Below are 13,092 nucleotides of genomic sequence, written 5' to 3'. Positions count from 1 at the left end.
AACCACGCTTGACCCATAGTAATCATTTACTACATTGTAGTTGATATTTAGAGGACTGCCTTCAGAGTAGTGCCTGGCACACAGTGGGCTTACAATAAAGGTTTGCTGAATGAATGAATGAATGAATGAATGAACATTCTGGTTTTGTGATTGCTTGTCTCCAGTTTTACCCATTTTCCGTACTTTCCAGATAAGAAATATAGCAGAGGACAGCTTCTAAATTTAACCCTAGGTTGAGAGTCACAGGAAGTGTTCTTGAGGTTGGGGTGGATAGAGTTTCAAGTCCAAATCCGGAGGGCTGAGTGTTTATAGTTGAGAGGCCTGGTAACTGTGAGGGAGAAGGGGCATTTTTAGTTGAGTCAGCCTGACCTCAGTGCCACAAAGAGGAATGTTCACATATTGGGGTGCCTTTCCCAGCATATTTATCTAGATCTCTTTCCACCTCTCTGAAAGGGAAAATAAGACATTTGGGGGGAGGGGGGGGGGGGGGGGGGGGAAGGGTAGCTATCTGAACCCGTGCCAGTAACCTGCATTCTGACACACACTCTTGCTTGATGATAATTAACTCCATTCTCATCTGTGATGCCTGCCCTGCCTTGCAGAGCCTGTTTCCTGGAATACTCCCATTTTACAGAGGCCCTAAACCACGAACCATATACAACCCCCAGAGGGGGTTGGCAGCACTGGTACCAGACAGGCCAAGCCTCTGAGTGTAATCTCACTTCCCCCGTCCCAACTCACTGGGGGCTGCAAAGCCCGAGAAAAGTCCAGAAGCCTGATCTATATTTGGGGGACAAAGAAACTAAGGGTATAAAGGGAAAGCTTCATCCATAGTCATCACTCAGGCTTTGGAAACCGACTCCCCTGAGTCACCGCACTACTGCATCTGCAAATAAAGGGTTTTTCCTGAATGAATCTTCTGAGTACCGGTTGTGTGTTTTCTGGTCGCCTGGTAAATTCTGTAACATCTCCACCCTTCAGTTCTGTCCAAAATAAGAATCTGCCTGGCTGGTGTGGCTCAATGGTTGAACACTGATCCAAGAACCAGGAGGTCACAGTTTGTTTCCAGGTCAGGGCACATGCCCAGGTTGTGGGCTCCATCCCCAGTGGGGGGTGTGCAGGAGGCAGCCGATCGATGATTCTCTCTTGTCATTGATGTTTCTCTCTCTCTCCCTCTCCCTCTTTCTTCCTCTCTGAAATCAATAAAAACATATATAAAACAAAACAAAAACCTGTCTCCTGGCTTAGGCCTGGGTAGAGACCCAGAGCTTCAAGGCAGCAGCAGGAATTCACTTAAAGAACACAGTAATGATTATTACAGTAGATCAACCTAGTAGGGGCTAAGAATTTCTTTAGGGAAAGAGTAAGAGAGAAATCCAGGAAGAAAGACAAGGATCTGGACACAGAAATTCCTGAATTCCAGGTTAAGAAAGCCCTTGTTCTAAGGACATCAGGAGGATCCAGTGACAATGTTAGAGTGAGAAAATGATACATTAAAGAGTTTGTAGAAAGAATTATCTGGCGCAGGTAAACCGAGTGGACTAGAGTGGAAAGAAGTTGGGAAAAAGAGACCAATTCAGGGGTTTGTGCCAAATCCAGGACCTGACAAAAGGGACCGATATAGACACATTTTGAAGAAACTGAGAGACAGAGTATCTGCATGTAAATTGGGTATTGAGAGGGACGAAGATGATCTCTCTCTCTCTCTCTCTCTCTCTCTCATTTTGCTTTCTTTTAAGCACAATGATGTCTGTGTCAAAGATGACTTGGCTTCAAGCCTGGATATTGGATGATGGTGGTGGCTATGACTGTAAGGAGAGGAGGAACAACTTTGGGGGGATGCTGATTTAATTTTGGATGGATTGAGTGTTGGCTGTTGTGAGGACACTGAATGGCTACATAAAGCGAATAGTATAGTTTCATAAATGAGAGAGTGAATACTGAGATCAGAGAGGATTTCTTGACCCTTATGGGGGCATGGAAAGACTCAAGACTGGGATGGTTGAATCACCTCTGAGTTCGCCTCTAAGTGGAAGAAGCCAACTTTCTCTGGGTAGAGGCAGGGCTGTGACAGTCAACCCAGGGCCTGAGTGTGCCCAAGAGTGAGGTTAGAGATATGTTAAAGACTGGGGGGAGCAGTATGTCACTTTTAGAATGTCATTTAGGACCATTCAACAAGGAGATCAAGGGATAGATGAGAATTCAGCAGTTTGGGAAGATTTATGTTTCAATGTCATCTCTTTTATATACAACCAGAGGTTCCTCCTGTAGAGATTTTTTAAGGTTACAATGCAATGCTGGCAGGTGAAATGTTAAAACAAGATGAATAAATGAAGGCCATTCCTGACACTTATGAAAGGACAACAACCACTCCTTTAGAGTTAAGCCTCTCTGTGCCTGACCTTCTCTCCTTGCCGGTGTCTACATCATTAGGACACTGTCTTTACTTCAATGCAGGAGCTTTTATTGCATGCTTACAACGTAGAAGACACAGAGAATGAGAAAACACGGTCCCTGCCTAAATTTAAGGACCTTACAATCTCATCATAGAAGCCTGACAGACATGCAATAAGCTATTAACCACCATTGCAAGGCAGCATAGAAACGGAATAAATGACATATGGTTGGTCAGACTTCCTGCAAGAGAGAGCCTGAATGACTGGTAGGATCTGAAAGGGGGTGGTACAGGCAGCAGGTGCAAGGGCATAGTGCAGGCATTGTTCACAGTGTAATTTAGGGGAACATACTGGCTTCAGCACATTGGGGAAACTTTTAGTTAGATAGGGTGGGGCCAGACTGAGAAGATCTGGTAAGACATTTTTGTTAAGACAGCTAATACTAGAAACCAACTCAAGCAGGCTAATTTATATAATACTAGGGGCCCAGTGCACAAATTCGTACACCTTGAAAGGAACTGTGGGCCATGAGGCTGTGGTGGGCACAGGGGTGGGTTTTGGCCCATCCTCCGCGTCCCTGCCCGGCCCCTCCCGCTGCAGCCCCTGGTCCCCTGTTTGCTGACAACCACACTCCCGCCACCGCTCCCATGCGCTCATGGCACTGGCCCTGCTCGCACCAGCTGACAGGAGCAGGAGGAGGTGGAGAAGCCCTGAGGGGGGATTGGGGCTGGCAGCTGCTGCTCACACCCGCTGACAGCGCCGAGCGATCGGGGCCAGCGCCAGGCGCCAGCAGCAGGTGTGAGCACCCGGTGGGACCATGGCACGCAGGAGGGAGCAAAGAATTTTCAGTAACCACCAGAGGCTCACCTTGATGTCAGCAACTGGCGCTCTGCCTTGGTCTGGTGCTCTTGTTCACCCGCTCCATCATCCTGCTGCAGCTGATGCCCTCCATGTTCTACACTCTGCTGCCTGCTGCAGACACCCACTGTGTTCTATGCATGTCCCTGGGTGGTCAGCACATGTCATAGCGCCCGGTTGTTCAGTTGTTCGGTTGTCCTGCCTTTCAGTCTATTTGCATATTAGGGTTTTATATATATAGATGGAGGTTAGAGCCTAGATTCCAGAGTCATGTGGCTTAGTGTGAACTCTGATTTCACCCATTGCTAACTGTGTGACCATGGATAAGTTGCTTAATTTCCCTGTCCCTCAGTTTTCTCATATGTAAAATGAGGTCATACATGCAATTGTTGAATTACATAAGATAATTTATATACCTGGCACATGCTAAATGCTCAGGAAGCTTTAGCTATCACGTTCTCTTTTATAACTCTCTGGATTGGCTGAAATTTTTTAGATGAGTGGAATTTTACAATCATAAAAAACAATAAGCATGGCCAGCAGGGCTCAATGGTTGAGCTTCAACCTATGAACCAGGAGGTCACAGTTCAATTCCTGGTCAAAGCCCATGCCCAGGTTGAAGGCTCAATCCCCAGTGTGGGGCATGCAAGAGGCAGCCAATCAATGATTCTCTCTCATCATTGACGTTTCTCTCCCTCCCTCTTCCTTCCTCTCTGAAATCAATAAAAATATATTCTAAAAAAAAAAACTCAAAACAATAAGACTTTATTTTTAAAAGTTCATCATAGCTCACCCGTAGGGAGTTTCAGTGCTCTAAAGACTCCTGTGTCTGAATGAATGCCCAGTTTTAAAAGGTACTAAAATCTTAGACCCCTATAATTCTGAAGGAAAGAGAGACATCCCAGTTTCACAAGTGGGTAACTGGTCAGCCAACTTGGAATCAACTGAACGTCACATGGTAACTCCAGAGGAGAGATTTGGGGATTTGTGTTATTTGTCTTAGAGAGAATAATACTGGAATAAATAATTGCAATGAAACAATTTCTTTCAACCATTGTCAGAGTGTATGTGAATCTGTATGGCATTTTTGGAAAGTAATCTACAGCATTACTAACCTTTTTTTTCCTAAACATCGACTTGTTGTTCCAGTTATTTATGCATTTGTTGTTGTTTTTTGTTTTGTTTGTTTTATATCAGAGAGGAAGGGAGAGGAAGAAATAGATAGAAACATCGATGATGAGAATCATTGATTGGTTGCCACCTGCACGCCCCACACTGGGGATTGAGCCTGCAACCCAGGCATGTGTCCTGACCGGGAATCGAACTGTGACCTCCTGGTTCAGAGGTAAATACTTAACCATTGAGCCATGCCAACTGGGCTATTTATGCATTTGTTGATTCTTGTATGTGACCTGACCAGGGATTGAACCCACAACCTTGGCGGATCAGAAGGATACTCTAACCAACTGAGCTACCCAGCCAGGGTGCATTACTATCCTTTTAATATATTTGTTGACCTAGTAATTCTCACCAAAGATACCTACCACATAGAAATGAAGGCACTGAAAAAAAAAAAAGAAAGAAATGAAGGCACTGACATGAGAATAGATATACAAACATATTTATTGCAGCATCATTTGTAGTTAAAAAAAATGAAAGCAACCTTAATATGCACCACAAAAAAAATGGTTGGCCAAATTATAGCATATCTGTACTATGGAATATTAAATACCCAGTGAATACACTAGACTTATGTATTATAGTACCAGGAGAGATGTTCATGATATATTGTTATGTAACAAAGGAAAAGTGTGGAGTAATACGTGTGCTATGATTTCATTTAAAAAAAAAAACAACACCAAAAAACAACTTTGTATGTATATATTTGTATTAAAATGGAGAAATGTGTAGAAGGGCATAAACCAAGCTATTAACATTGATTACCGCAGGGCTGTGGTGACTATATGTCTATAGTTTGATTTGTTAAAATGAGCACGCATTGCTTTTATAATGTTAAATATATATATAGAGAGAGTAAGCTGGTGTGAATTTGATGGGGAAATTAATATGAAGACCAAGATTGAGAAGAAATCAATGAGCTGCTTTAAATGAACCCTAGTATCCAAACCCTGAGTTACAAGCTTTAAAAAGGCCTCCTAAAAATACAATAAATGTTATCAAGCAGTGACTGGGGTCTTTGTTAGCTTTCCCTTCTTCCTTACCCCACAAACATCCCACCTACTTAGCCACGTTTCTGAAAGTGAGGGCCGTATACTCGACACTAGGCAAGATGGTTGAAGGTAGCACATAGACCCAGCATTAGATAACATTAAATCTCATGGTACAATTACTTTTCATATTTTAATTTTCAACCCACGGATTACATATAGAAGAGAGTCCTGGGCATTAACAAATTTTTTGACACCTCTCTCATCCTTGCTAATCTCCCCTTTTTATAAGGGCAGAACAGGCCTAGGGCATGGAGCCTTCAGCAAGCCACAATATCTAATTAGAAGTTTAAACATTATTATTATGTTCTCATTGTAGTTGTTTTTAGGATTAATTTATGATAAGAGAAACTGGTTTATCATTTATAGTGATAATCTCAAATTTCTGATGGGGAGCTAAATAACTTGTGAGATAATCTAAAAGTGCTTTAAAGCCTTGGCCGGTGGTCCAGTGGTTAGAGCGTGGGAACTCAAACAAAAGAGTCTTCGGTTCGATTCCCAGTCAGGGGCACATAACTTGGTTGCAGGCTCGATTCTCAGCCTGGATCAGGGTGTGTACAGGAGGCAAGCAATTAATGTATGTCTCTCACATCAATGTTTCTCTTTTTCTCCCTCATTCTCCCTCTCTCTTTCCTTCCTCCTTTCACTCTCTCTCAAAATCAATGGAAAAATATCCTCGGGTGAGGATTTAAAAAGATTTTTTAAAAAATAAAAGCACTTCAAAGTAAGATTGTATTAGCCAAGAAACACAGGGCTGTGCCCAACCACAAAAAGGAGAAACTGCAAGTCTGCTCAGTGTATCAGCAATTAGCATCGGCACCACAGGACACAATCTTGATCGCAGAAGCATAACATCATTTACACATACTTTGAAGCAACAAGCAGCAGGGAAAACTGAGCATTGTCTCATAAGAAGCAACAGTGTTACAATAACAGGAAGCTTAGTAAATAGGAAATGATGCCTAATATAGCTCAGGGTAAGAGATCTCTTGGGAGGTTCTTGCCAGGAACCTGGGTGAGTAAAGGGAGAGAGTAAGAAACGAGATGGTTTTGGGTCTGAAAAAGGAACTCCAAGCCTGCATATTGGGGAACATCTAGATTTTTCAAACTGACTGTGTTGGACTGTGCAGAAAATAAAGCATGTATGTGAGTGTGGTGAAAACCAATAGCAATGGGACCACTTTAAAATGGAGTTGGAGTTACCATCCAAGGAACTGCTTTGCACATCTTATTCCTCAAACCTTTGGAATGTTAAAGTGGACACGATAACCTTTGGACTGGGCCTGAAGCAACATTATATCCCAAACAACTGTCTGGAAATGTGACAAGAAAGCAGACATTATGACTACGGGACATTTTTTAGAATTAGCATCACTGTGTTAGCTCATCTGCATTTATGGAAATTCCTTCCTCCTGTTCATGTAATTTTTCCCCTTCCCTTTTTCATAAAACTCCTTCCCTTCATCTCCTAATTGGAACACTATTTGGGTTTCTGCCTGACTCAGTGCTTCCTGGATAGCTATTCTTCTGGATCTCAAATAAATGCTTATTGCCTCTTACTTTGGCTTTTATTTTTAGATTAACAGTACATGGCATCACCCGTCCCTTTGGCTGCATTTCTACAGCCTGGACAAAGCTCTCTCCTGGTGACGTAGGTGACTTGACCCAAATGGAGCAATGATAGCCTGTTGCTTATATCAATTGCTCTGCTTTTACTTTGGAGAGTAAATCAGCAGTTTCCTTTCAAAGCACATTTATGTAGGTTTTTATATAAAAAAGCCTTGAACAGATATTTGCACACTGATATAAATAGCAACATTATTTACAATAGCTAAAAGGTAGAAGCAACTCATATGCCCAATGATGGATGAATCAATAAACTAAATGTGGTATATGCATACATAGCATATTAGTCACCGTTAAAAAGGAAGGAAATTCTGACACATGCTACAACAAGGATAAACATTGAAAACATTATGCTAAATGAAATAAGCCAATCATAAAGGGACAGATATTGTATGAAGTACATAGAATAGTAGAATGCATCTACAATAATAAAAGTGTAATATGCTAATTAGACCAGACAGCCCAATGACTTTCCGGAAGTCAGGGTTGTGAGGGCCGAGGCAAGCCATAGTAGCTGCAAGGGCTGAGCCATTTGCACAAATTTTGTGCATTGGGCCTCTAGTAGAGACAGAAAGTAGGATACTGGTTATTATGTGCTGGGTGGAGGCAAGTGGAGAGTTATTTAATGGGTAGAGTTTCAGTTTGGAATGATGAAAAGTTCTGGAGATGGATCATGGTGAGGGTTACACAACAATGAGAATATGCTTAAAACCACTGAATTGTTGTTCACTTAAAAGTGATTAAAATGGTTTTTTAAATAATTAATTTAAAGGAAACCATTAAGCTTAGAAGAATCCAGGTCATACCTGGCTATGGAGAAAGTGGTGAAGGTGTGAGCCATACCTCTCTGTTCCCCACTCCCACCCATCCATTCTCTACTCTTCTCTGCCCTGCTTTTCCTCCTGAGCCGCATCACTGTGCCTCTTGCCTTCTAGCTTCTAGCTGCAGTCACTCAATGGGGAGCCCTAGCAGAGGAATGAGGGAGGAAAGAAGAGTGAGGTTGGAGACTCTGTTTCCCTGGCTCCCTCCCTGCAATATTGCTGCCTGATGACTGTGTCCCTTGACTGAAGGTCCCCAAGCCCATGCTGGCTCCAGGTTCTGGTGCTCCTTCCACTTGCCTCCTTATACCTAGAGAGAGTAGCGGTTCCCACTGCCACTAGCCCCGCAGCTGCACTATCCTGCGTGGTTTCCCCACTTCCCACTAACACCTTTGTAAATAGTCCTTTTATTAAATTACCCAATTTGAATGCACCATCTGCTTCTTGCTAGACTGTGGCTGATACAAGACTATTTATAAAGATCAAAGTTTAAGAAACACTGACACAAAGAAAATCTACCTGTATTTCCCCAAAGATCTCTCTGATCCCCCCAAACTTTCCAGATATCCAGAAAAGGCGATGGTAAGGAGAGTGAAAGGCAGCATCTTCAGCCCCACCCTTCATCCCCTCTCTTGTTCCAAGCTCCTCTTTCCAATTGCTATTTTAACGCAGAGAACTCAATATCTACTGTTTTTCCAATCCCACAGACTATAAATCACATTATTTTTGGTAACAGAATTCCATTTCAATAAAACAATAAATAATTCAGATATTCCATGGAGTTTTATTTTTTATAAAAGCATTTTTCCTGTATATGTTTCTATTGTACAGAGCACAAGGACATGGGGTAATTGCTCTTAAGTATGAGTAAGAAAGCTGAAATGATATCTATATAAGGCTCTTCAAATTGGCATGCAAATAAAGATAGCTCTATAAACTGAGCCATCTTTCCCTTCTAAGGTAGTAAATTATGGGGGAAATAACCAAGAGTCTTGCCTTCATTCTTAGTAGTAGTGGCTTAGAATAAGTTGAAACCCCTCCTTCCCTGCCCCCGTCCCTACAATCCAGGGATATGTCCTGCCCGGGCTTTTACTATACACACATAATTTTAAGGTCACGAGAAACAGTCACACTTGCTTGTAAGTTCACTGGCTCAGGTAAGCAGACCGTCATTTTACTGCAAGAGAAGGGCAACAAGAAGGTATATGTTCAGGACAGGTTCCTTTTGGTCAGGAGAGAGGACTAAGAGCTCTGTGTTTTAATGATGTCAGGTGAAAGAAGTCTACAATTGTCCACTATAGGAGCCTACTGTCCTCCGAAGGACTGGGATGGTAGGACTAATACTATAAAGGCTAGAGGCAGGGTAAAGGGAACGGGGAGTCTCAATCCACACCCATGAATGTGACCAGTGGACACTAAGGAGGAGGAAAAATGCAATTAGAAATCTTTATTCTAATAAAATCTTATATAGAAATCAAATAAGATAGAGATAGATAGATAGATAGATAGATAGATAGATAGATAGATAGATAGATCAGGTAAAATGGGGTTTCTTATTTTGAAGTGGGAATGAGGATTTAGAGTTCACCCTCTTTGGCTTCCTAACATTCCCAACCCAAGATAGCCCTGCAAGTGTGTCAGGAAAGCCTTGGGTTGTTGTCATCTATGCATCAAAGAAGCAAATCACTTATGATGAGATCGAACCTCAACAAGCATCATATCTAAGGTCAGGATTGGTCCTTATGGGTGTGTCTGGGGTAGGTGCACACTCGGCTTACTTGTCATTGACAGGCAAAGGAGCAGTGCAGAACTTCCCAACAATGGTAGTCCGGTCCTTTTTCCAAAACTGGCGAGAAGCCTGTAACTTGAGATTCACTTGGTGTATCTGGCACTGAGGAGTGGGGTGAGCTAAGACTCCTCTCCCCTGAAGTTTCTGTTTCGGTCTACAAGGGAAAGGGAGAGTAATTATGTAGCACTTTTGACCTTGCTGCCCTTGGTCCTTATGAAGTTCTGCTGGTAGCACTGGTTAGCTGTGATGTACAAGAGTCAGCTCCGTGAAGGTGGGGACCATGGTCCTTTGTATCACTCCAACAAATCCTTCTGCCCTTACACACAGTTTTGAACATGTCTCAAAAAAATATTTGTTCTGTGTGTGTTTTTTTAAGTAAACAAGTGGACACTGCAGCAAAATAGTAGCCCTTGGATTTTCACATCTGAAAAAATGTCCCTCGTTCTTAGGTTCCTAGTTGGAAAAGATCTACACTTTCAGATTTACCAGTCTTGCATTAAAGCCCACTTTTAGGGCATTCAGGTCAAAGGATTTTGTGTGAGGACTACTCCACTCTTTTTTTCTTTAATGAAAAAAAACTAGCTGATTCTATTATTATAGTCTATGCCAAGCAAATATTTAAATCAATTAAAATTTACTTAATTAAGCATAAAGTTATTTTCACATTTGTTTATAACAATAGGAAATACAATTCTTGGCATAAAGACATAGCCTTTGGAATTTAAAACATCCCCAACTACAAGATCACATATAGGAAACTCCCACTATTGTTTATGTGATAGTGGATTTGTTAATCAAATTAAAATAATTACATTGTGTAGAATAAAATGGAAATAATTGATTAGATTCATATTTAAACAATCTTTATTTATAAAATACTATCCTGAGAATGTATCCATTAAGCTCCAATTTGAGCATAAGTATAATCACTTAAGTAACAGCTGTACTTAAACTGAAAATGGAAGAAGTCAAAATTACTTTTGGAGACCAAAACTATTGTCGAGGCTCTTGTGTTTCTGGTTGTTCATTCAGTAGTAGGCTCACTTGAAGGCAGAATCGACACTGATGGGTACTTACTTCTTCTTTCAGGATGTGGTGGTAAAATCCAGCTCTTGGGAGAAGATAATGAGGAAAAGCTCTTGGTGAATAGACATTCCTCATTGCCAACGGAGGAGGTGGTGGACCAGAAAAGTCCCTTGGAGGAAAATAATCACAGGAGGCTCCATACATGCTTCCTGGAAGTAGAGGAAAAGGAGGACCTCGTCTCATGTAGGGGCCCCTTGCATCCATTGGAAACAATGAACCTCTGATTGGAGGATCAACGCCAGGGCCAGTTACTTTACTTTTGGTGGGGAGAGATGCATCAGGCATATTTAAATTACCAAGATGATCTTTGCTATCATTTCCACTGGATTCCATTTTGGAAGACATTGACCCATCTGGCATATTAAAACTTCTGTGTTCTGCTGGTCCAGATGGCCTACCAATATTAGCATAAAATCTGTCTTGCCTATGTAGAGGAAGAGCTGGATCAGGATAAGGTTGGCCTGATGGAGGAATTATCATCCTATGATCCTGTTCCCATGGAGGTGAGAGGGACCCAGTGTCAGAAGGTTCCCTGTGAGGATGAGTTAACTTATCAGAGCTTGATTCTCCTCTTTCATTAGTAATCTGATGGTCCTGAGGATTCCCTGGGCCTCTTAAGTCTCTCCTCCTGCCCCCTGGAAGCAAAGGTGAGAGTCTGAGTGGGCCCTCCAACAAAGTTGGAAGAGAGAGAAAAGCTCTTGTTTCAGATGAAGGTTGACCCAATGGTGACAGACCATATGGGGAATGCTCTCTGCAAAATGCTGTATTTGGAGCATCAAGTGCATACAGATCTTTTTCTAAAAGTTCAAATTTAAGCTCTGTTTCAGTTAATTTCTGTTTGAGGTAAAAATTTTCTTTCTTTAAATTACTGAGATTTCTTTCAGCAGTCCAAGCTGCCAACCAATTATCATGGGCTTTTTTTTCATAGGAAATAATCTGCCCTTGATAAGAATGAATGGTTCTCTCTAATTCTTCTTCAAGATCTTTGGCTCGCTTTCTATAGGTCTCTAGATCTTCGGTTGCATGGGTGACCTTTTCATCTCCTTTAGAACGTTTTTTCTCTTTCTCTAGCCGGTAATTTTCTTCTACTGTTAACTTTCTGTTAAGTATCTTTTCATTTTCTTGATACATTTCAGTCATTACTTTAAGTTTGTGCTGAAGCTTTTGATTCTCATTTTCAAGATGTTCATTTTCTGACTGCAAAGATGTGTGTTCAGCCTGGAGATTTTTAATACACTCTATAAGCTCTCCCTTTGTTTTATCTACTTCAGTTAATTGGGTGTTTATTTGGTTTCTTTCTCCTTCTAGGGTTTTCAAATAAGCCTTTAACTTAGCAGTATGAATCAGCTTCTTCAAATCTCCTTTTGGTTGATTACCTGAGAGCACGCTATTTTCTGAATCGCTCATTTCCAATTCCAAGTTATCATCCCTGACGTCTTCTCCAAGCACTGCAGTCCAGTCTCGCATCTTTAGCAAGTATTCAGTCAGAGATTTGATCTGATTTTCTTTGTCACATAAAACTTGTTTTGCATATACTTTGGAATCTTCAAATGTTATTTTCTGTTCATTAAGTTCACTTACTTGTTCTTCCCATTCTTCAGCTTCTTGTAGAAGCTGTTTCTGGCTTTCCTGAAGTTGGAAACTTTCACTCAAAGTATCTTTTATGGATATTTTAAGTAGCTCTTCATTCATTTGAAATATTTTGAAGGTGGTTTTGGCTTCAGCTACTTGTGATTTGAGTAATTTTGATTCATCTTCTAAGGACTGTATCCTTTTGGAAATATCCACCATCAACCCATCTTGTTCGGATTTCTCTTCCTTTAACTCTTTTGTTAGGAAGAGTATTTTATCCCCAAATTCGGATTTGGAACTGTTCAGCTTTCCACAGATTGCCTCCAAACTTCGAGTTTCTGTCGGCTCCTCCTCGAAGCTGGAATCCTGTAATGACTCGAAGCCTTCACACTCTTTTTCTCCGAGGCTGCATTTTTCAAGTGGTTCACAGTTTTCTTCCATTCGTGTAGAAAGTTCCACGGCACGCTTTTCCTCCTTCCACATAAAGCCGGCTTCTAATCCAACAAAAACTCACCCACGAACACAGCAAAAAGAAAAAATCCGACCACGGCTGCACATATCAGCAATTCCCATAGAACACCATAGGGGTGAGGGGTTTTTCCCCCCTCATATCTTCGGGCAATGCTGCCTAGCCCTGCCTGGCGTTGCCAGGACCAGCCCCAGGGGCGCGGAGGGGCGGTCCGGGCTCCTTCCTGGCGCCGAGGCTGCCGGGCTCCCAG

The 13,092-nt window shown here is 41.8% G+C and overlaps 1 protein-coding gene and 1 pseudogene across 3 annotated transcripts in view; both read right to left on the bottom strand.

Moving 5' to 3' along the window:
• Positions 1-8,690: 8,690 nt before the first annotated feature.
• The window catches only part of PLA1A (phospholipase A1 member A), a 38,584-nt gene continuing 34,182 nt past the window's right edge, over positions 8,691-13,092 (bottom strand). For 2 of the 3 annotated variants that reach the window (XM_005875337.2, XM_005875335.2), the window contains 2 exons: positions 9,705-9,869; positions 8,691-9,103 (listed from right to left, as the gene is read on the bottom strand). In XM_005875337.2, coding sequence (XP_005875399.1) covers positions 9,019-9,103; positions 9,705-9,869 — 250 coding nt within the window. In that variant the 3' untranslated portion in view covers positions 8,691-9,018. Of the gene's footprint in view, positions 9,104-9,704; positions 9,870-13,092 lie in introns of those variants that run through there. The other variant, XM_005875338.2, reaches the window with a different exon arrangement.
• LOC102245845 lies at positions 10,701-12,964 on the bottom strand (annotated as a pseudogene).

This window comes from Myotis brandtii, unplaced genomic scaffold (genome assembly GCF_000412655.1).
Source record: "Myotis brandtii unplaced genomic scaffold, ASM41265v1 scaffold46, whole genome shotgun sequence".
NCBI lineage: Eukaryota > Metazoa > Chordata > Mammalia > Chiroptera > Vespertilionidae > Myotis > Myotis brandtii.
Note: the sequence above shows the minus strand (reverse complement) of the source record. Positions and strands in the feature narration are given on the sequence as shown.